The sequence below is a fragment of the Schistocerca cancellata genome, chromosome 2 (genome assembly GCF_023864275.1).
Source record: "Schistocerca cancellata isolate TAMUIC-IGC-003103 chromosome 2, iqSchCanc2.1, whole genome shotgun sequence".
In the NCBI taxonomy this organism is placed as follows: Eukaryota; Metazoa; Arthropoda; class Insecta; order Orthoptera; family Acrididae; genus Schistocerca; species Schistocerca cancellata.
The window spans coordinates 199,380,626-199,403,820 of NC_064627.1; the positions used below are offsets into that span (position 1 = coordinate 199,380,626).

The 23,195-nt window shown below is 38.3% G+C and overlaps 1 protein-coding gene across 1 annotated transcript in view; it reads left to right on the forward strand.

Moving 5' to 3' along the window:
- LOC126161521 (cullin-associated NEDD8-dissociated protein 1) overlaps window positions 1–23,195 on the forward strand; it is a 172,888-nt gene that overhangs the window by 63,176 nt on the left and 86,517 nt on the right. The window contains exons 8-12 of the mRNA XM_049917431.1: window positions 8,443–8,582; window positions 9,422–9,582; window positions 10,926–11,131; window positions 11,537–11,691; window positions 21,572–21,700. Of these exons, the coding sequence (XP_049773388.1) occupies window positions 8,443–8,582; window positions 9,422–9,582; window positions 10,926–11,131; window positions 11,537–11,691; window positions 21,572–21,700 (791 nt within the window). The remainder of the gene's footprint in view (window positions 1–8,442; window positions 8,583–9,421; window positions 9,583–10,925; window positions 11,132–11,536; window positions 11,692–21,571; window positions 21,701–23,195) is intronic.

Here is a 23,195-nt window from a genome sequence, read left to right on the forward strand (position 1 = left end):
AAAAAGGGCCTGATAATTGCAGCTAGAGCTGGCTCAAATGGAGCAGCCATCTCGAAGTAGGCCATATTTTTCACCAACTCAGGCTGTGATTGAACCTGAACAACTTCCAAAGCCTCATATCTGTGGAGGAGTTCCTCAAGCTCGTCCTTGGGGTGAGAATTTTCATTTGTTAAAATGCAAATTTGCTCTGTTAGAGCAGCAACAGACTCTGTAGTAGTAGTAGTAGTAGTAGTAGTAGTCTGGGTTTCTACTATTTTGAATGCTTACGTCTTACTGTACTTGAAGCCAGAAACACAAATAACTAATACATTCTGTTCTCACAAAACATTATACACTGAAGAGCCAAAGAAACTGGTACACCTGCCTGATATCGTGTAGGGCCTCCACGAGCACAAGTGTCTGAACACGACGTGGCATGGACTCTAGTACGAGGGGGTGGAGATTTCTTCTGAGCAACAAGTTGCAAGGCATCCCTGATATGCTCAATAATGTTCATGTATGGGGAGTTTGGTCGCCAGTGGAAGTGTTTAAACTCAAGAGTGTTCCTGGAGCCAGTCTGTAGCAATTCTGTACATGTGGGGTGTTGCATTGTCCAACTTGAATTGCCCAAATCTGTCAGAATGTGCAATGGACGTGAGTGGATGCAGGTGATCAGACAGGATGCTTATGTATGTGTAACCTAAAGTTGTATCTAGACGTGTCAGAGGTCTCATCACTCCAACTGCATGCACCCCACACCATTCCAGAGCCTCCACCAGTGCAAACAGTCCCCTGCTGACATGCAGGGTCCATGGATTCATGAGGTTGCCTCCATATCTGTACACGTCCATCTGCTCAATACAATCTGAAACGAAACTTGTCCGACCAGGCAACAGGTTTCCAGTCGTGAACAGTCAAAGGTCGGTGTTGATGGGCCCAGGTGAGGCGTAAAGCTTTGTGTTGTGCAGTCGTCAGGATTACATGAGGGAGCCTGTGACTCACGCTGACACTTGTTGATGGCCCAGCATTGAAATCTGCAGCAATTTGCCAAAGGGTTGCATTTCTGTCATGATCAACGATTCTCTTCAGTAGTCATTGATCCCGTTGTTGCAGGATTTTTTTCCGGCCGCAGTGATGTAGGGGATTTGATGTTTTACAAGATTCCTGATATTCATGGTACACTTGTGAGATGGTTGTACGGGAAAGTCCCCACTTCATCGTTACCTTAGAGATGCCGTGTCCCATCGCTTGTGCGCTGACTTTAACACCACATTCAAACTCACTTAAATTTCCTGCCATTGTAGCACCAGTAACTGATCTAACAACAGCACTAGACACTTGTTGTCTTATGTAGGCGTTGCCGACTGCAGCGCCCTATTCTGCCTGTTTACATATCCCTGTATTTGAATACGCATGCCTATACCAGTTTCTTTAGCGCTTTAGTGTAAATTACTTTTTCTGGCATATCATCGCCCATCTACACTCTGAACAGTTGTGAGCTAAATGATCAACAGGTCTAAAAGTAAAATGTGGTTGCTACAGTCTTACTGTATGGCAACTTGTGTCCTGCAAGATTGCAAAAATGGCACCTTACTGGTACCATTACCCTTAACAAGGGTCCATGTGTTCACGTGGCTTTGCAAATGTAGCCTTAAACCTAATCTGTCCAGTACTCACAAATTGAATCTAATAACTAAAAACAGATAGTGAATCAACATTGAGGGATGCCAAGTACCATTGGTATGTTATTAACTTATTGCCAGATCTTACTAATCAACACCAAACCACAGCATTTAGGTGTCAAAAGTTACCCAACAATGACTCCTCTTACCAAACCATACATTTGGATATTCTATGAACACTTCTTGACACAACCCATCATGTTGGGACCACTTACTGACACCCAACTGCAACAAACCGACCTATTCTGGGCCACTACGCATTAGGATGGGCAACAGAAATGGTGACAGAGAGGGCAGACTCACACTGAAGAGTGTAGTTAAATGGGTGTAGCATTGACAGATGTTTATTTAAATGGCCTTATACAGGGGTCCAGAACATCTCAGGACCACACTGTGTGCATGCAAATGCAGCCAATGTTGGAATACACTGATGCCTGTATCGTGCTGGTGACTGCGTTGTCTTGGTCACGGATGGCAGCTGCTGCAGTGTCATGTGGGTCGCCTGCAGTTGTAGACAAGTGCACCCCACCCAGGCCATTCAAACTTAAGTCGGCTAGTCACTCCACCATGTGCTCGTCCATGAGTCATGTACATAATATGGCATAAATATGGCTTGGCAAGCCATTGTTCCTTAGCCATAGAGTTAAGATCTTGCAGCTGATGAACTTTCTTGCGAAGAACACAGAAATGAAGACCATATCACAATCTCTTCGAACTTTCTGGAAAATTTTGTTGCAACAATTTGTTCCCATGTTTTAATAATTCTGTTATAATGTAAAAATATCGATAGTTGTTTATACTAGCTCCTAATGAATTTGATCAACGTACTGCAAGCAACCGATCCTTAATTGTTTGTTACCAGATAAATAAATGAAGGAAAAATTGAATATAACCAAATGTGCCAATGGCCGACATGGCCTTGCTGTGCTACTGCTGTGGATGACTGCAAGCAAGGGGAAACTGCAACCGTTAATGGTATCCCTGTGTGTACAATATTCCATAGGTAAAATAGTCCCCTGTTCACATCTTCTGATGTGAACTGCTAAGAAGGGTATCATCAGGAAAAACAAGACTGGCTTTCAGTGGGTTAGAGTGTGGAGTCTTAGATTCCTAAATTGGGTAGGTAGTTTAGAGAAGTTGAAAATAGAAATGGATAGGTTGAAGTTATAGTGGAACTTAGTGAATTGTGGTGGCAGGAAGAATAGGACTTGTGGTTATGTGGTTGGTTATCAACACACAGTCAAATAATGGTAAAGCAGGAGTAGGCCTAATAATGAATAAGAAAATATGAATGTGGGTTAGCAACTGGGAACACTATAGTGAATGCGTTATTATGGCCAATGAAATGGAGCCAAATTAAATCAGGCAATGCTAAAATAATTATATTCGGAGAGAAAACATTATAAGTAGTTAAATCAGTTTTGTTATTTAGGCAACAAAAACCTGATGATGGCCTAAGTAGTGAGGATATGAAATGGAGACTCACACCAGCATATCCCTGTCATTTCCCCTCACACCTCCAATCCACCTACCACCCTCAAGAACCAGCCACAAAGGAGATCCCCTTCATCTCCCAGTACTGCCTCGGACTGAACTGGACAACTGAACCACATCCTTCACCAGGGCATTGATTACCTACCATCATGCCCTGAAATGAGGGACATCCTAACAGAGTTCTGCCCAACCTCCACAACATCCTAGTCCATCCCTGTGCTACTCCCAGTCTGTCTTAGCCCCTTGCCACAAGCATCATATCCCTGTGAAAGTCGCAGGTGGTAAACTTGCCCAATCCACCTATCTAGCACTTCCTGTTCCAGTCCTGTAACAGGTTTATCGTACACCATCAGGGGGCGGGCCACCTGCGAAAACAGCCATGTCATTTACCAGCTCAGCTGCAATCATTGCAAGGCTTTTCATGTTGATATGTCTACCAACTGATGAATGGTTGCCACCAAACAGTGGCCAAGAGCAAAGTAGACCACCCTGTGGCACAACATGCAGCTGAACATAACACACTTGATTTCAGTGGCTGCTTCACTATCAAGCTGTCAGAATTCTTCCCTCCAACACCAGCTTTTCTTACCTGTGCAGATGGGCATATCCATAAACACATTCTCTGCCCGTGTGAAGTGGCTGAGTGGTTCTAGGTGCTACAGTCTGGAACCGCGCGACCGCTACGGTCGCAGGTTCGAATCCTGCCTCGGGCATGGATATGTGTGATGTCCTTAGGTTAGTTATGTTTAAGTAGTTCTAAGTTTTAGGGGACTGGTGACCTCAGAAGTTAAGTCCCATAGTGCTCAGAGCTATTTGAACCATTTTCTGCTCATGTAATTATCCCGGCCTCAATCTACGGTAACATACTGTGTCCACACCCTCCACCCAACAGCTTCCACCCCCCTCTGTCCTATCATCTCCTCCCCATTCTCACCTCCCACCCTGTTTGTTTGCAGCCTTCTGCCAACACATCCGCCTGTCTTTCACTGCTCCTCTCCTTTTATTTATTTATTTATTTATTATTATTTTTTTTTTACAATTCCTTTTTCTCCCCACCTCCTTGCCCCATAATCTCTGATGCTGTGCCTGTTGGCAGTCTAGTCCCTGCACATTCCATCAGATAGTGTTCATCTCTCTCCCTACCTATACACTACTATCCTCTCCTTTCCCCTTCCCTGCTTCCTACAGACTGCTGCTTGCATCCATTGCAATAGTTGGCCGAGATGCTGTAGTTGGCTATTTTATTTTATTGTGCATGTCTGCAACTTGACAAAGCCTCTTTACAGTAAGTATCAGTCTGTCTTTTCCTACATTGTTGATATCTGAAAGAGATATTTGCTAACATCTAATATAAATTTAAATATTTGGAAGTAGAAGCTGACCTTGGAGAAGATCAGTTTGGATTCTGGAGAAATGTGGGAACACGTGAGTAGAAGAGGGCAAATCTACTTTTGCAGCATTTGTAGATTTAGGGATACCTTCGAATTTGTGTGGGGGCGTACCTGTGTACAGTAGCTTTCGAAACGTGGCGCTACAGATGAATGCTGAACGCTAGATGTTGAGATCGAATAACTAATGGGGAGAGAGAAGAAATTATGGAATAACTTGAGTAAATGAAGGGACCAATTGATGGACACATTTCCCTATTGAATAGCTGAATAGTAAGTTTGTTAATGGACGGGAGAGAGAGAGAGTGTTGTGTGGTGTGTGTGTGTGTGTGTGTGTGTGTGTGTGTGTGTGTGTGTGTGAAGGGGGGGGGGGGGGGGGTTAGAACTTGTAGAGAGAGATCTAGGCACGCATACAGTAAGCAGTTTCAAACGGAAGTACGTTGTGGTGGTTATGCAGAGATGAGGTGGCTTGCACAGGACAGACTAGCATGGACAGCTGCAGCAAACCAGTCATTGGACTGAAGACAGCAACAGCAGCAGGCATATTTAGAAAAAAATCTAGGTTTTGATCTTAATTTCTCAGTGGTGTTCTGTTAAAAAGACTATAGAAGAATCTTGAGTTTAAAAAGGAATATTGTCACGTGTAAAAAGCAGAAATCAAGAATTTGGTAGCATTTATTCTGGCAAAAAAAGACTGTTTCTGTTAGTCAATAGGTGAGATGGTTCTGAAGAGAGATTGTGCCATGGGCATCGTATTCTGATCTTCATTTATTTTTTCGATATTCTGGCTAAAACGATGTCAGGAAGGCAGGTTTGACAATTCTACCTCCACTGGGCCAGGAACAGTGGGTTAGTAAAATTGAGTATTTTTTGGTGTATTTATCATTCCCAAGAAAGTGGTTCTTGTAACTACACTAAGTTACAGATGGAGCTAAAACTTGGCAGACATTAATGTACATATACTTGTACTTACATATACTTCTGAGAGTTTGATCAAAATTGAAAATAGTAAAACGTAGAGCATCTTCAATCAGATTGGGTCACTTGGCACAGAGTGATACCAGGTATTCTGATACAATTATAAGTGTACTTCCTAAAGCTCTGTCAGTGTATCCCATTCACAGTGCTACTAAATGCCTATAAAACCTTATATCTTTGAGAGAGAGCATGCTGTCACTTGTTAGCAACATGATGTGAAATGAAAGTCTTTTGCCCACTAAATGTTACTCCCTACGACAGCTGCAGTGTGGGCTGAACCTCATCCCTTTGCATACTGTTCTAATAGCAACAGACGAAAAAGTGATAAAAATACTCTCTGATGCTGCTGTTTTTCTTAAAGCACATTCAGGGTGTCTCGCTGTTTCCTATTTTAGGCTACCATCTGTCAAATATACTGCACAGGAAATAATTGTGTCCAAAACCTGGTAATGGCCAACAAACAAGAGGAGGAAAATCAGCTGTTTCCGAGTAGATTAATAATGGATGCAGAAACATCTAACATGTTAGAGATACCTAGTAGGCAACATTTGAAAATGCACAAAATAACTAGATATGTACTGTCAACACAGGAAGTGTTCCACTGTGGACAATTGTGCAACAGCAACATGGGGAATTAGGTCAGGCCAACAACACGGCAGTGAAAATTGCTTAGGAGTCAGTTACAGACCATTGGGCAGTGTCAGTGTGGTCAAATATTTTGAGAATAATAATAATAATAATAATAATAATAATAATAATAATAATAATAATACAGTTCCTAAACATAGTAATGAAAAATTGGAAAACCACACTTAATATCCAAACAAATTCAAATAATATCACATCACAGCCAATACAGATTAAGTGTGGAATATACCAACGAGACTCATTAAGTCCTTTCTGGTTCTGCCTTGCTCTGAACCCACTATCCAACATGCTAAATAATACAAATTATGGATAGAATATTACTGGAACATACCCACACAAAATCACACATTTGCTATACATGGATGATCTTAAACTACTGGCAGCAACAAATCAACAACTCAACCAATTACTAAAGATAACAGAAGTATTCAGCAATGATATAAATATGGCTTCTGGAACAGAAAAATGTAAGAAAAATAGCATAATCAAGCGAAAACACACTAAACAGGAAGATTACATATTGGATAACCACAGCGACTGCATAGAAGCTATGGGAAAAAACAGATGCCTATAAATATCTAGGATACAGACAAAAAATAGGAATAGATAATACAAATATTAAAGAAGAACTAAAAGAAAAATATAGACAAAGACTAACAAAAATACTGAAAACAGAATTGACAGCAAGAAACAAGACAAAAGCTATAAATACTAATGCTATACCAATATTGACCTACTCATTTGGAGTAGTGAAATGGAGTAACACAGACCTAGAAGCACTCAATACACTTACACGATCACAATGCCACAAATATAGAATACATCACATACATTCAGCAACTGAAAGATTCACATTAAGCAGAAAGGAAGGAGGAAGGGGATTTATTGACATAAAAAACCTACATTATGGACAGGTAGACAATTTAAGAAAATTATTTCTAGAACGAGCAGAAACTAGCAAAATACACAAAGCAATCACTCATATAAATACATTGGCTACACCACTGCAATTTCATAACCACTTCTACAAAAAATTCTTTCTAGAACGAGCAGAAACTAGCAAAATACACAAAGCAATCACTCATATAAATACATCGGCTACACCACTGCAATTTCATAACCACTTCTACAACCCTTTAGATCACATAACATCAGCAGATACGAAGAAAGTAAATTGGATAAAGAAAACACTACATGGCAAGCACCCGTATCATCTAACACAGCCACACATTGATCAAGACGCATCCAACACATGGCTAAGAAAAGGCAATATATACAGTGAGACGGAAGGATTCATGATTGCAATACAGGATCAAACAATAAACACCAGATATTACAGCAAGCATATTATTAAAGATCCCAATACCACAACAGATAAATGCAGGCTTTGCAAACAACAAATAGAAATAGTAGATCACATCACAAATGGGTGTACAATACTAGCAAATACAGAATACCCCAGAAGACATGACAATGTAGCAAAATAATACATCAACAGCTTGCCTTACAACATAAACTTAACAACACGTTCCCACATACAAGTATGCACCACAAAATGTACTGGAGAATGATGAATACAAATTATATTGCAACAGAACCATTATAACAGATAAAACACCACCACATAACAAACCTGACATCATACTCACCAATGAAAAGAAGAAATTAACACAACTAATCGAAATATCCATACCCAATACAACAAATATACAAAAGAAAACAGGAGAAAAAAATTGAAAAATACATCCAACTGGCTGTGGAAGTCAAGGACATGTGGCATCAAGATAAAGTTGACATTATACCAATTATACTATTACATCAACGCAATACAGCTACATCCAAACTTATAAATACAACTACAGAAATCTGTAATTATTGATACATGTTCAATTACCCGAAAGTTCCTAAATGCAATATAACATATACCGTACAGTTAAAAGGAAGTCACGCTTGATCAAGGTCCGCGTCACTTTCCATTTTTGACCAGACATAGTGTCTGAGAAAAGAAATAAATAATAATAATAATAATAATAATAATAATAATAATAGATCTATGTGCAATTTTTCTGAAATAGTTTGTGATCTGAACCTTATGATATTTTAGTGGGTTTGTTTTTTTCCCCATTGTCTTTTGAAATAGTGTTCACCCGTCATTAATTATTCGTGTACATTTCAACTTTGCATTTCTTCATAAGTTACAAGAAGCAACATGTAAACAAAATGCAGACCTCTGGTGATGAGTTTAAATTTCTTTCATTTCTATTTTTATTTAGAACGTGAAGAAAATGTCAAGTCAGACATATTCCATGCCTATTGTGCATTACTACGACAAACAAGGCCCACAATTGGAGTCAATATTGATCCAGACTTAATGGATCAAGAGGATGGCCCATTATCCATGTTACAGTCCCAGGTAAATCTCTTTAGTTTCTAATAAATATACACAGATAGATGAAATCAAACAATGCAAACTCAGGTTGGAATATCAAAAACGTAAGAAAAAGAACGATTCTGCTTACTGTAAAGTTGACATATTAAGTTGGAGACAGGTGCAATTAAGAGACTTACTCATTGGGTTTCAGCCACAGCCTTCATCAGAAAAAGAAAACACACACACACACACACACACACACACACACACTCACTCATTCACAGAAGCAAGCACAGCTCTCACTCGCATGACCATCTAAGCTGCCGGAGATGTCAGTCGTGTGTGTGAGGTGTGCTTGCTTCTGTGTGTGTGTGTGTGTGTGTGTGTGTGTGTGTGTGTGTGTGTGTGTGTGTGTGTTTTCTTTTTCTGACGAAGGCTGTGGCTGAAACCCAATGTGTAAGTCTCTTAATTGTGCCTGTCTGCAACTTAATGTGTCATCTTTACAGTAAGTAGCAGTCTGTCTTTTCCTTACATTGTTGATACACTGATAGAAGAATATTTAGATCTCAGTAATTGGAAAATTAGGCTATATTCTTAAATAATATAAAATTGACAGGTAGCTTGTTCAGTTTTATCATCAAAATCTTCCTGTTCTGCAGTGCAAGTTTACTTAACATCAAAACTATTCTTCAAAACTAAAATGAAGTGTGGTATTTACTGTGTGAAGTGGAAATCCGCTGTTGCCATCTGATATCTCATTCTGCATAATGAGTAATTCCCAGATTGACAACCTTTGTCATTGTTCTGTCCAATCGAGAGAGAGCCTTACATGGAAGTCTTTATGTCCATTGTATTAATACATCGGCTTCTTTATTTTTCAGGTTCCTTCTATTGTTAAAGCTGTTCACAACCAAATGAAAGAGAAGAGTATCAAGACAAGACAAGACTGTTTTGCATTGCTTAAAGAGCTGGTGACAGTTCTGCCTGGAGCTCTCACAAATCATATTCCTGCCATCATCCCTGGCATGCAGTACTCGTTAGGGTGAGTATACTAGATACAGTGAAAATTTCATTTTAAATATTTGTTATTATCTAATTGTAAGAAATTAAAGGGCACTGGTTTACTGAGGTCTGGTACTAGTACTAGGTTTCTGATAGTTTCACAGAGAGGGATAATTTATACTTCTTTATAAAGATGTGCATGTGGACAGGTGCATTTGTGGCAGATGTGAGCAATAGGACAACCACTTTTCGCAATCCTTAAATTTTTTACATCAGCAGGGTTTTATAAATACATGTCTGAAGATTCCATCTAAGTTTACGTTTCCCAAGGGTGTCTTAAATCACATCAGGTGACTGCCTGGTTGGTTCCATTGACATAGCCACAGCTGATTTCCTTCAAGAGCTGTAGCCAACTGAGATCATGCTCCATGTCAAATTCCTGTGGGTGCTGAGGTGATATTAACACTGTGTGTTTAGTACTGAAAATTCATTTGTGGTTGTCCAGCAACAATATCAGTTAGTTATCTTATTTTGGAAAACTTAAATATTGTTTCTCAGTCAGTGTAAACCTGATTTGATAGGAGATGAAGATAAATTATTTTCGATGCTAATATGGAGAATATAAACACAGTAATTTTATTTTTGCAAAATATATTGCAAGGACAAAAATTTCTGTTGCTCCATCACCACCCCCAGCAAGAACAAAACCATAAAAAAACTGTTGGTGCCTGTATTAAATTATTCTGATGCTGTGAAAGGTTTATTTTGAGAATCTTTGATCAGCATGTCATCTGCAGGAAGCTGAAAAAAAAAAATTGGATTAGCATTTATCAGATAATCGGTAATCTTTCAGAGTATTCTGTAATATATTCTATCCAATAAGAAATGCACTTTTGACACAAATCCTTAGGACTTACACTTGAATGAACAATAAACAAGTGTGACTATGTTTAAATAGAGACCGTTAAATGTAGATTATTGTTGAAAAGAGAACTTACATTGATATTAATATTTTGTAAACAGTGAACTGTAATATAGTCATTCAGAATGTTGTATATTTTCCCTGGCATACACTGCATACTATATTGCCATTAATAGTTCTCTTGCTTATCTGAAACCTTTTATCCGTCATTGTGATGCTGTATTACTATTCCAGAAAGACTTCCCAGTAAATTGTGATTGTTTTCTTTCACACATCTTACAACCTGGAGTACTTACTGATCATTTCAGTGCTGTTGCTAAAAGGAAGTACTCACCATTTGATGTGTGAACCACCAAAATGATTTACCTCAAACTCAGTTTCTATCGGCTTTCTCTAATGTATAATAGTATAAAAGAAAATTTACTTCATAAATGATTTCATTTTATTTTTTCTGCAAACAGGGATAAGAACTCGAGTAGTAACATGAAGATAGATACTTTGTCATTTATGCATTGCCTCCTGACAACGCATTCTCCAGAAGTATTTCACCCTCATATGGCTGTTCTGGTACCTCCTGTTATCACAGCAGTTGGAGATACTTTCTACAAAATAACAGCAGAAGCACTGCTTGTTCTGCAGCAACTTGTGAAAGTGATACGTCCTTTAGGTAAGATTTATCCACAATTTAAGGAATTTGTGTTTTTTGTTTGGTACTAACCATGTAAATTTTCCATAATTAGCTTTTTATGATCGTTATTTTGAGGCACCTTTTGTAGATATTACATTTGGTTTATGCGATAGGTACACTAGTGTGGTGTTTGTTGCATTCTTTGTATTTATTTTGACTGTCACAGTTTGAAAACAGCTTTTCAGTATTGTACTTATATCATTACTGTTAAGTTATATTTTCAGTGAAATTGATTCTTGGAATATTTTCCATGAAAATTCCATATGTGCTCTTTTAGTAACAAATAATGGTACATCTAGAATTCTGTGGAATCTTAGGCTGGAAAGAAATTAATCACAGGCACAGCACTCTTTTTAAATAGTATTTCATTTTTCTTCTGTGCAGATACACCAAGCAATTTTGACTTCACACCATTTACCGGTGAACTTTATAATTGTACCTTAATTCGACTAAAGGCAGCCGATATAGATCAGGAAGTAAAGGAGCGTGCCATTTCTTGCATGGGCCAGATAATATGCAATTTGGGAGACTACCTTCAGGTAGGTGAAAATCTGTCAAATCAGTTTTATTTTAAAAAGTGACATATGTATAAAATATTCTTCCTGTAGTTCTTTGTTTGTATAGTTGCACATGATGCAAACTAATGCTGCACTAGCAGGTAGAACCTTTTCTTATAGTTTTCATAACTAGTGAAATTATCCGTAGTGTTTTCAGAACTCTTTAATTTTCAGCTCAGACATAATTGGTTTTTGTGTTGTTTGATAGAGTTGAAATTAAAAAAAAAAAAAAAAAAAAGAAAAAGAAAAGTAAAGAGAAAGAAAGAAAATGTTATGTGTTTTAAGTGTTTGTGTATGGAGCTGAGGTATATGTTCATTGTATTCGTATGTATCCAATGTGGCATATTCATGAACTTTACGTTGTTTTAAACTTATATTCTATAAAGGGATACATGGGTCTCAGTTTGTTAGGAGCTGATAACACAGATTGTTCAGTTTAATTTATTCATTGATCTTCTCAGTACTAATGAATACTGGTATTATGTCATGTTTCTTTAATAAAATGCTCTTAGAAAATTCATGACATCTGCAGTAATACGACTAAGGGTAGCTCAGTATCAGTGTGAATTACAAAATTTTCCAGATGTACTAACATTTGCATTGGAGCTTAGGGTGTCATTTGTGACTTCTTGAAATAGATTCTTGTAATTCATTTTGTATGTATTCCATTACTATACAACACACTGACTTCGATATTTGATTTCAGACCTTGCATTGTGTTCTCAATCTGTCACTGACTGAAGCTTTCTGGTATAAATATTGGTTCTTGAATTATGTGGAGTCTGTGCACTTCGTGATGCAGCTATAGTTTTCTATCATAAATGTGTTTGTCATTTTATTCTTTCAAAATGCTACCATCAGTGTCTCAGTTTATAAGTGACAGACAAAAAGTCTAAAGGTCTGAGGGTTAGAATCCCTGTTTGTCCTATGAGAAAGTCAATTATAACTTCTTTCACTTCTGCCATTATTTTGTAAATACAAAAAATGCAAGTTCCACTGTGACTCAGCAACCATATTAAATTGTTGGTCTCTACTTAATCAGTGCGAAGATCAGAGGAAGTAAGGGCATACCTCTTACAACAAGACTGCTTAGTAAAACACTTCAAACTAGCTGTCAGGTAGTGGAAGTCACAGATACTTTTTGTCATCCATTACACTTCCCTCTCTCTCTCTCTCTCTCTCTCTCTCTCTCTCTCTCTCTCTCTCTCTCTCTGCTCCATGTGTGGTGACACAGTGGTACAACACTGGACTGTTACTCAGGACAACGGCAGTTAAAATCGCCATCCAGCCAATCACATGTAGGTTTCATAGTTTTCCTAATATCACGATGGTTCATTTGAAAGAGTGGAGCATATATCCTTCCAGTTCGTCCCCATTTCAAGCTTGGTTTCAGTCTCAGATGTCCCCGTTGTTGTTAGGATGTTAATCCTTAATCCCCCCCCCCCCCCCCCCCCAAAAAAAAAAATCATGCAGGTGTAAAAGTTATTGGGTTTGCTATATGAACTATTTATTAATAAAATGTACTTGGGAATTTTTATTTCCCTGTGTTTTTGTATTTGTTTTCTGGAGAGAGTAATACTAAATGTTTAGGACTGTGCACAGTGTTACATTTTCCATTTTCTATGAGTGTACCAATACCTACATCTGTTGCTTTAAAAGGCACAGCATAGTATTATAGTGCCCACATCAACAAGAAAAAATTTCACTTAGTTGACCTTTCCACCTCTTCTGTTGGTGCAAGCAGCTCAATTGTTTTATTTTATTTCAATTCATATGGCAGATAATTTCATAAGAACATATCTTTGTTTTTTGGAACCTCACATACAATATTGCAAGAGCTCAGTCACATTATGATATTACTTACTGTCTATCATAACATTTTCTCTCTGTTTGAGTACTTACTAAAAGCGCTTCATTACAGGTATTGGCTTGTTTGGTGCCCTATGTAATTCTAACACCACCCTTGATTGGTAGTATGTGCCCACTTAAACTATAATAAAATATACCTGAAAAAGTAATTGTGACACTGAATTGTACACAAATTGGTTAATTTTTTTTTCTTTTTTTCCCAACTGAACAAATTTCACATCTAAATATATTGGAAAGTTCTGGTACAATGTAAATAATTTATGAGGTAAGGAGACTACTCACTGAAAAGTAGTAGTAGTGAGTTGTCAACAGGCACACAGAAAATAATGAAAATTTGCTAGCGTGCAGGTGGACACACACACACACACACACACACACACACACACACACACAATGTGAAGCCGTGTTGTGCTGTTTGAGCCAGTGGGATTTCAGTTCATCAGATACACTGGGCAGTGTGAATTGAATGAAAAAGAGGTGGGAAGCAGGAGGAGGGGTTTGGATATGGATAGCTGGCAGCATGGAGGGAGGCAGCACATGTGTGGATGTGTGTGACAGGAATGTGGGGAGTGGCAAAGCAGCAGATGTACAGGAAAGGAATGCAGTATAAGGGTACCAGAGAGTCAGTCAGTTTGTGAAGCACACAAAGACGAATACGTGAAGACATGGGTTTGGAGGGAGGTGAGGGGGGGGGGGGACAGGACAGAGGAGGGAGAGACTGTTTGGTAGAGAGTCTGGATGCAGTGGATTATTGGAGACTGAGGTAAGGACAATTATATGATCTGTTGCAAGTGTAATTCCCAACTGTGTAGTTTAGAAAAGCTGGCACTGAAGGGAAGGATCCAGATATACGGGTTATGAAGCAGCTATTGGACTCAAGCATGTTGTGCCCAGCAGTGTGTTCTGCCACAGGATGCTCAATTCTGTTCTTAGGCATAGTTTGTTCATTCTGGTGGACAGCTGCTTGGTGAGCCATTTTTAGAAATTACAGCAGACTGGTATATGACATGGCCTCTTTCCAGGGTTGGAAAAAAATGGCAATAAAACCAACCCAGCAGGTTAAATTGGGTTTTTAAGGGTGTGTGTGTGTGTGTGTGTGTGTGTGTGTGTGTGTGTGTGTGTGTGTGTGTGTTTCTTGCCTTGCCAGCACTGCATGCATTGAGAGACTCTTCCCTACCTACAGACTTCTTTGGTCAGAATTAAGAATAATTTAGGCGAGAAAAGACGTGAGAAATTGGTGAAATTTTATAAATTTCTCTATTTAAACTAAACTGTTCTTTACAATCATTACAATTCTACATAGTTTTTTCCTGGATGTGTAAATGATGATTAACTTCTAATTTTATCACAGGGTGCATACAACCTGGGAGATCCAGGAAAAACTCGGGAATTTTTTTCATCCGGAAGAAAACTGTGAAAAACCTGGGAATTTTTTAGAATTCCGGGAATTTCTCATTGTTTTAGTTTTCTGTTAATTTTTTGTAATTTTGACTGGCAAGAACCGATACTCTAACAAAGGATATTACTGTATCCCGCTACTTTAACAATAAAACATAAATGAGAGAGAAAAAAACGAAAATAACTTAAACTGCAAAGGAAATGCGTCATATATGACGACACACAGTCCTGATGCAAGCATCTGCCAACAGCAAAATGTGTCAAAGGCTTTAGGAAGACTATGCAGTGCTTCATAACAACAAATTTCCTCCGATGAGTGTGAAGTCACAACTGCTTACATTAGATTCGTTTTAGCTGGTACGAATGGGCTCATGCGCATGCACAGTTGAGTCTCGTTTGAGTAGTAGATAATTCCCCCGTTTCTGGCTACAGGAATGTGGCTGTTGGCTGTGCAAGCAGTCACAGCAAGCAGCTAGATGCTACCGGGAAAAGGGGGTGCCAAATTCATGTTCTTGAGGAAAAAAACTTGTTTCACAAAGCGCCTAGCATCCAGTGCACATTGGTCTATTGATTATTCATATGATTTTGAAATGCATCCCTGTTGGTTTTTGAACGCATTTTAAGTTGATTTCTGAATGAATCCTAAGTTGATTTTTGAATGAGTGCATAGTGTACGTGATGTCTCTGTCAGGAGAATCCTCATCACAGACAAGAGGACAGGGCTGTACGAGCTGAGTGGAGTAAAGCCAAATGGATGAATGCCAATATCTGATTATGTGGTTGATTGGATTTGCAAATGATCAGCATTGTTATAATTACTAGAAAAATCCATAGATTCAGACTACCAGAATGGAAGTAAACGACTAACAGGAATAACAGGTGAGAAAGATTACGTATTCTCGGTGTGTCCAAGAAAATGAAATTTTGATAGAAAATTCTGGAAGTAATGCAGAAAACATGTTGTACGAACATGAAACAACGCCTAACCGCAGAATAGTCATGGGATAACTAAACCTGTGATTCTGGCAGGGTTAGTGAAGTTAATCGCCAAACAAATTTTGACAGTGGCAGGAATAGCTACAAAATTGGTGTTGACAAGATTGGTTGTTAGAATGAGGAAGGAGAAGAAGAGGGGATATCACACAAATTATGGAAGAATTGGACGATTCCAAATTTATATAAAAATTTCGTAATACTACTTTTTGATCTCGTGGTTGAGAAACTGGTGCGTTTGAATGAAATGTGAAACTATTTCCTGACATGAAGCTTGTTGCTTGTAGTAAGCCTAATAGGCATTTGATATTGGTACTTCATGAATTATATTCTGTTGTGTTATAAAAATGACCATTTGTGCCAAAACACTCGTTTATTTGGCGTGTGTTACAAAAATTTTGCAATATTAAAGAGGCCTATTTTGTTTTATCTAGCAGACAGTGACAAAATAGACGTAATCAGATCGAGAAACCACTCCAGTCTTGGGTATTATTTGTATTAACAGCCATTTCAGTATTAAATAATGACATTTTGATTTTTCATGTAGCAAAACGTTTGGCGAATTTTGATGAGGTAATAGATTCTTCCGCAGAAAGGAAAGCACGCCATGTAAAGCTGTGGCAATATCAGAGAGAAAAAATGCTAGGAGCTAAGGATTGAAGAAATGTGTACTTTCTTGCTTGTCTCTTGTCTTTATTGGTTTTATGGTATCCTGTATTGAATTTTATATCACAAAACAGCAAGTTATTAGCTAAAAGGCAATAAAGAGTGCAAATTTTCTGAAGAGTTCTCGTTCTCCCAATTACAAATAATCCTATCTGCTGTTAATTGTGAGTTAAAAAAGAACGAGAGGCACCACAGGGCATTTCAATTTCCGCTGTCCTGAATATAGTTTGATGGCATCCATTATAAAATACACATGTTTCAATTCCAAAGAGCGAAATACAGTGACATGCAAAAGAAGAATGCTGTATGAAGAGGCGTGGCACTGCACTTTGGCACACTTAAGACCAAATAACATATCTTAAATTATCTCAAACACACGTTTTATGTTTGACTTTCAGAAAAGTGTGTGCTATGAGATCAACATATTTTTGAAAACTCGATTTTTTTTTTCCAAGTATTGACCCAGTTAGCAAATATCGTAGATCTGGTACTGATGCGCAGAGGAGTTTGAGTTATAGTGGGTAGGCTCCACATGAACCATGTATACATTTAGTGATTTTGCTGTTTCCCCTTTGTTTACTCTCACGTCAAATGAAAACAAAATGGGAATCTGTGGCCGGGAGCTATCAAGTGAATTAAAATATATTCACATAATTACAGAAGCTAAATATGTTATTAGTTTCAGATTTTATTTTATTTCCACCTTTCTGACAGTCAGGCATTAATTGCCTTGCAGAACAGTGAAGTTATTTTAGTCTGTTTGCTAAAGAAATTTGACTTCTATTAGCCTTTTCCACAGAGACAGTCAATGTATTTGAAACGAAATGTTTAATTCCAAATTACTGGCTAGTTTCAACTGTTCGCTGCATTTCAAGTGCACGTTTTCATCTTCTAGCACGTATGGCATTATGCCATAATAAAGAACCAAACATGATATAATACAGTACTGGTGCTCCAAGAAAATTTACATCCCGAAAACCACACTGAAAAGCTTACTATCAGGTCGAGGTCTACCTCATTGGGAATCTGGACATACGAATGTGCACTTTACGTATGCACTTTAAATGTGCACATTTTAGTATGGTTCAGAAATTCCGATGCTCTTGGTGGGGTATCCTCTGATATCTTGTTTCTTTTATTACATAATGTATGAACTTTCAATGTTTTACACGAACGTACATACGGGTTTCCTACATCATGGTAGCTGCGCAAGCGCCATGTCGCCTGTTACTGGTGCTCTCTGGCAACTGCTGAAACGAATCTGTTCCTAACAGGTCCACCGAGCAAGGTGGCGCATTGGTTAGACACTGGACTCGCATTCGGGAGGACAATGGTTCAATCCTGCGTCCGGACATCCTGATTTAGGTTTTCCGTGATTTCCCTAAATCGCTCCAGGCAAATGCCGGATGGTTCCTTTGAAAGGGCACGGCCATCTTCCTTCCCTAATCCGATGAGACCGATGACCTGGCTGTCTGGTCTCCTTCCCAAAAACAACCCAACCCCTAACAGGTCTCGGGAAAACATTGTGAATGGTGGTTTGAAAAGCGTTACTTTCAAAGTAAATATCCTTTTACGTAAGTTGAACTGTGAGAGTATGTCGTTATTAAAAATTTTACTGGCACATTTGTGTGATATATCTGAAAGTGTAACACGCGCAAAAAAGATCAATGTTATATGCGAAAGCTTAGCTTCTCTTGCAGCTTGTTGATGGTAGAGACCAATTTTATATGTGAAAGCTTTGCTTTTCTTGTAGCAACACTATGTATTTTAATTTAAACTATTAACTTTCCCTTTTCGTGTGTTTGTGCTACTTAACAGTGATGTTGCTTTTGGCTGGTCCTGTGCTCTGAATATCTGCTGTCATCGGCTGGTGAGATCACATGACATGAGATATGACTGGTTTACAAAAGCGCATCGCAATCTCATTTTCAATGATTCAGAAAGTAACGTGGTGTTGGTGGAATTCTAATGTATACTTTCGTAATACAAAAATATGCAGCGTACATGTTGCTGCACATCAAAGATATTTCCAAAAGGTCTTTTTCCCTGAGTTTCATTTTCTAAAGTGCTGGGAAATTCTACACGCGTGTATAAAATCATAACCATTCAAAGGATTGCTAAGTTTTGCAGTTCCGAGGGAAAATATACTGTCACTTAACATGGAAAAAGTGTGTTTTCACGTGGGAGAAAGTATATTTTTAACTGGGAAATCTGGGAATTTTTTTTCCTTGTCCGTGTACACACCCTGTATTAGTGATACAAAATAAGAATTACTCTGGCAGACAGCATTGAATGCTTTGCTATCTCCATTGCCTAGGTATTCAGTATATCATACATCTCTCTCTGACTCAGATGTACTGAAGACAGCTACAGCAGCAGAAACTTTCATTGCCCCACTTCAGCATTCATAGTTTTTCACACAACTAGGTTTGTAAAAAGCCATTTTGTTTCTGTCTGTGTGTGTTACTGAGCATCCATGGCAGAAAATATACTGCTACTATAGTGACAGCATCCAATATGTAATTAGTATACCTGTAACATTTTGTACGTTGTTGTGGCAAATTCATTACTGCATGCAGCACTTTACCAGCGGTAACCCTTCCCAATGCTTTAAAACCTGTACATTAACCTTACATTAGTGTCATATGAATCACTATTAGAACACTGTTATGACATGCAGACACTGCATGCTATTTTCAATTTACTACTAAACCTACTCTGGGACTTGCATCTTTACACAAATTGACTTGAGCACCACACAACTTGCAGGCCACCAATTCACTTAGAACACACTATAGTAATCCTAGATCTAGTATAGTATTAGTACTTCCACATTTTCACCTATTTCTGTACACATATCAACTGTTATCTTCTTTCTCGAAGCACTTGGTAGTGTTTCATGTGCAAGAGGCACGCTGCTGTTGCACTGATATTTATGTGAATTTTCTACAGTTTTCTGGTGTTGATTTTCTTTGAACTTAAGTGTATTGATAACACTTCTTGGTTTTGTCATTATAGAAACACAGTTTACACCACACTAAAACTTCAGAGAAACTTCTTATTTACAAACAACAGCAACCAACAAGACATAGTTTCTCCAAGAGAAGAAAGTTTGTTTACAAGTGCACCTGCAGACATTCGCCTATTGAAATGCACTGTAGCAGGTTAGTCAACATATGAAACAAACATTACTCTACAACACACACACACACACACACACACACACACACACACAAAAATACTCCGGAGATGGGAACTTGCCCTACACACACACACACACACACACACACACACACACACACACACACACACACAAATACTCCGGAGATGGGAACTTGCCCTTCAATATATCCTCTCTTCCTGTTATCCACCAGGCCTCAACCTCCGCTAATTTCAAGTTGCCGCCCCTCGTACATCACTTGTCATTCAACAACATCTTTGCCTCTGTACTTCCACCTCGACTGACATCTCTGCCCAACCTCTTTGTCTTTACACATGTCTGCCTTTGTCTGTATATGTGTGTGTGTGTGTGTGTGTGCGCGCGCGCGCGCGTGTATACCTGTCCTTTTTTCCTCCCTAAGGGAAGTCTTTCCGCTCCCGGGATTGGAATGACTCCTTACCCTCTCCCTTAAAACCCACATACTTTTGTCTTTCCCTACCCTTCCCTCTTTCCTGATGAAGCAACCATGGGTTGCGAAAGCCTGATATTTGTGTATGTGTTTTTTCTCTCTATCAACATACCAACGCTTTCGTTTGGTAAGTTTCAGCATCTTTGTTTTAGATATATTTTTCCCACGTGGAATGTTTCCTTCAAAAATGAACCTAATTATGCAAGTAACTAAGAACTGATTTTTTGAAAATTTTCAGTCTACTGCCTTACCTTAATAAAATCAATTATTGTGACAGTAAATGGCTGCCTTCAGTAAACATGGTGGCTCTTCTTAGTTTGTGTAAGGCTATGTTACAAGGTTTCTTTATTTTAGAGTTAAGTCACAACCTCTCTGCTGCTTTCACAGGTGGCCCTGCTTCTGAAGGAATAGAACAAGTCTCTGACAAAACTAGAGGAGGATGTGTTATGTGGGTGAATCGTACTGGTTTTGCACATAGTTCTTCCACACAGTTATGACCCCTGCGGCAAGTGGTTGGCTGCAAGAGTGAGATAGGGATGGACCAAAATATTGTGTGGGTTGGGTGGGTGGTGGAATACCACTTTAGGAGGGGTGGGAAGAATTTGTGTTGGATGTATCTGTGGGAAGAATGAGCGGTAGTTGAAGTTCTGGCAAGGAATGTGCCTCATTTGTTCGATTCCAGGGTGGGGGGGATTCGAGTTGCTTGAGTTATGGCACAGGAAATCTGTTTGGGGTAGTGCCTGTCTGTGAAGACTTTTTGAGAGCTGTCATTTTTTCTTTTTATTTATTTGTGTGTGTGTGTGTGTGTGTGTGTGTGTGTGTGTGTGTGTGTGTGTGTGTCAATGGCTCAACACTTTACCTACCAGGGTAATAGTTTCATTTTCTCCTAAATTATTTAAATTTCACATCCAAACAGATAGACTCAAAGTGGAAGCTAGAAACTAGGCATAAATAAAAATAGAATGAATACAAATTAGAGGAAAATATGTTTTACATTCTGAAATAACTCCATTTGGAAGTATCTGAAGAGCTTGGAAGAATTGGGATGAAGAGAACAGGATTTTGAGAATAGTTTGGATCATGATTGATTAACATAAGTAGCCTATATGTACTATTTGCTCATGGGTATTAAGCAGAACTTTGGACAGCTTAAATGACACAAAACTCAACCAATACAAGTTGCCACCCATTAACATTGGTGTAGTATCAGAAACTCTATATCACACTCCACTTGATATGAATACAATAATATTCTCTTTCCATGTTTTCTTAAGTTAGATATTTCTGATGAGCTTCTGTTTTTACAGGGTGAATTGCCAACATGTCTTCCAATATTTCTCGACCGGCTTCGTAATGAAATAACTCGCTTAACTACTGTTAAAGCACTTACTAAAGTGGCAGGATCTCCTCTTCGTATTGATCTTCGCCCAATTATGGTAAGACAATTATACATAGCTTTATAAAAAAAAATTAATTTCATATTTTCTCATGTGTCAGTTGTTGAATGACATTTATGAAGTGAATTAAATGTAGTATTCACACATGCCTTGAAGCCACTTGGCATGGTGAAAGGTGAGAGCTAGCTGAATTGATACAAATTGAAGGAATTCGACCAGTGCTGAAGTCTTTTCTCTTACTGCCACTTACCCTAACTTCATTAGCAGACAGAACAGTGTTGCATGTCTGATTTTATGTATAAAAGCAGTGTGCCATGCAGTGATAACAACATAAAAAACACTCAGCACAGTGAATACAATGCACGTTGGCAACAAAAGTTGCAGTGTACACTGCATTGTATGTTGTCTTAATGCTGATAGCTGCCCAGACAGGTGAATAAAGGTCTAAAACCTTACACTGTTTTGTGACTTAGTAGTTCTGTTACTTCCATTATAGTCCGATTTAAAGTAGTTGTCACTTGACGTTTGCGCTGCATAAGTTGTGGTGTTGTCACGTTAAGCACTGGTTGGAGGCAGCCGCCTCAGCACATCGCTACCCCCGGCGATAGAAAATCGTTTGAAAGCCTGTATTTTCTACAAAAAGTAAGTAAAAAATTTCAAACCCACATATGATGTATATCTCTACAATGTTTCTCAATCTGTCAAATATCTATTCTTAATTTTAATTAGGACAAGTTATGTTAATTTGTTTGAAACCATTTAAATTCTCGATTTCGCAAACAGCTTCTAACTTATCACGTCATTAGTGAAAAACTATTGGTGTCACAGCAAAATATTTTTTTCCATTCATTACCAAAATAATGTACTCGGCAAAGAATCCTTAAAAGTTTTTGTAGTGCATCACGTTTCCTGTATATAAATTTCTGAAAACAGCATTTTTAAGTAACCCTATCAGTACTGAACTCGAAACAAGTATGACGTTCAAAATCTCTGTCTCCTATAAATATTATGTAAATATTTTGAAATTTACGTACAGTATTGGTCTGTGGTATCTATAAGCAAATCAAATATCTTTTCTTAATTTTAATTTGGGGCCGTTGTTACATTAACTATTGAAGTGTGAGAAATTTTCGCGTCCGGAAAAGTTTTCTTCTTTAGATTGCGAATCTCGAAAACTATTACACACATTGAATAACATCTTGGTGTATATACAAAATGAAATAAAATTAAAATTCAGTCTAACTTACCGCAAGGAGATGACGAGAGCTGGCCAAACAGCATTTCTTAGTCTCACAACAAAAATAAGATTTAATCGAAATAAATTCACAAACACAATATTTAATGGCAGTAAGTACACTATGCACTAATCAGACAATGCGAAAACACCGCTTAATTCAGAGTCAGAGGCAGTGGAACTATCCGTCTCGCTGCTCGTATTGACAGATATAATTAAGTCTTCGACACTTTGTTGTAAGATACCTTCATTTTTCCATGCATCCTGTATCACTCCTTTCACGTGATGTACTACCATCTG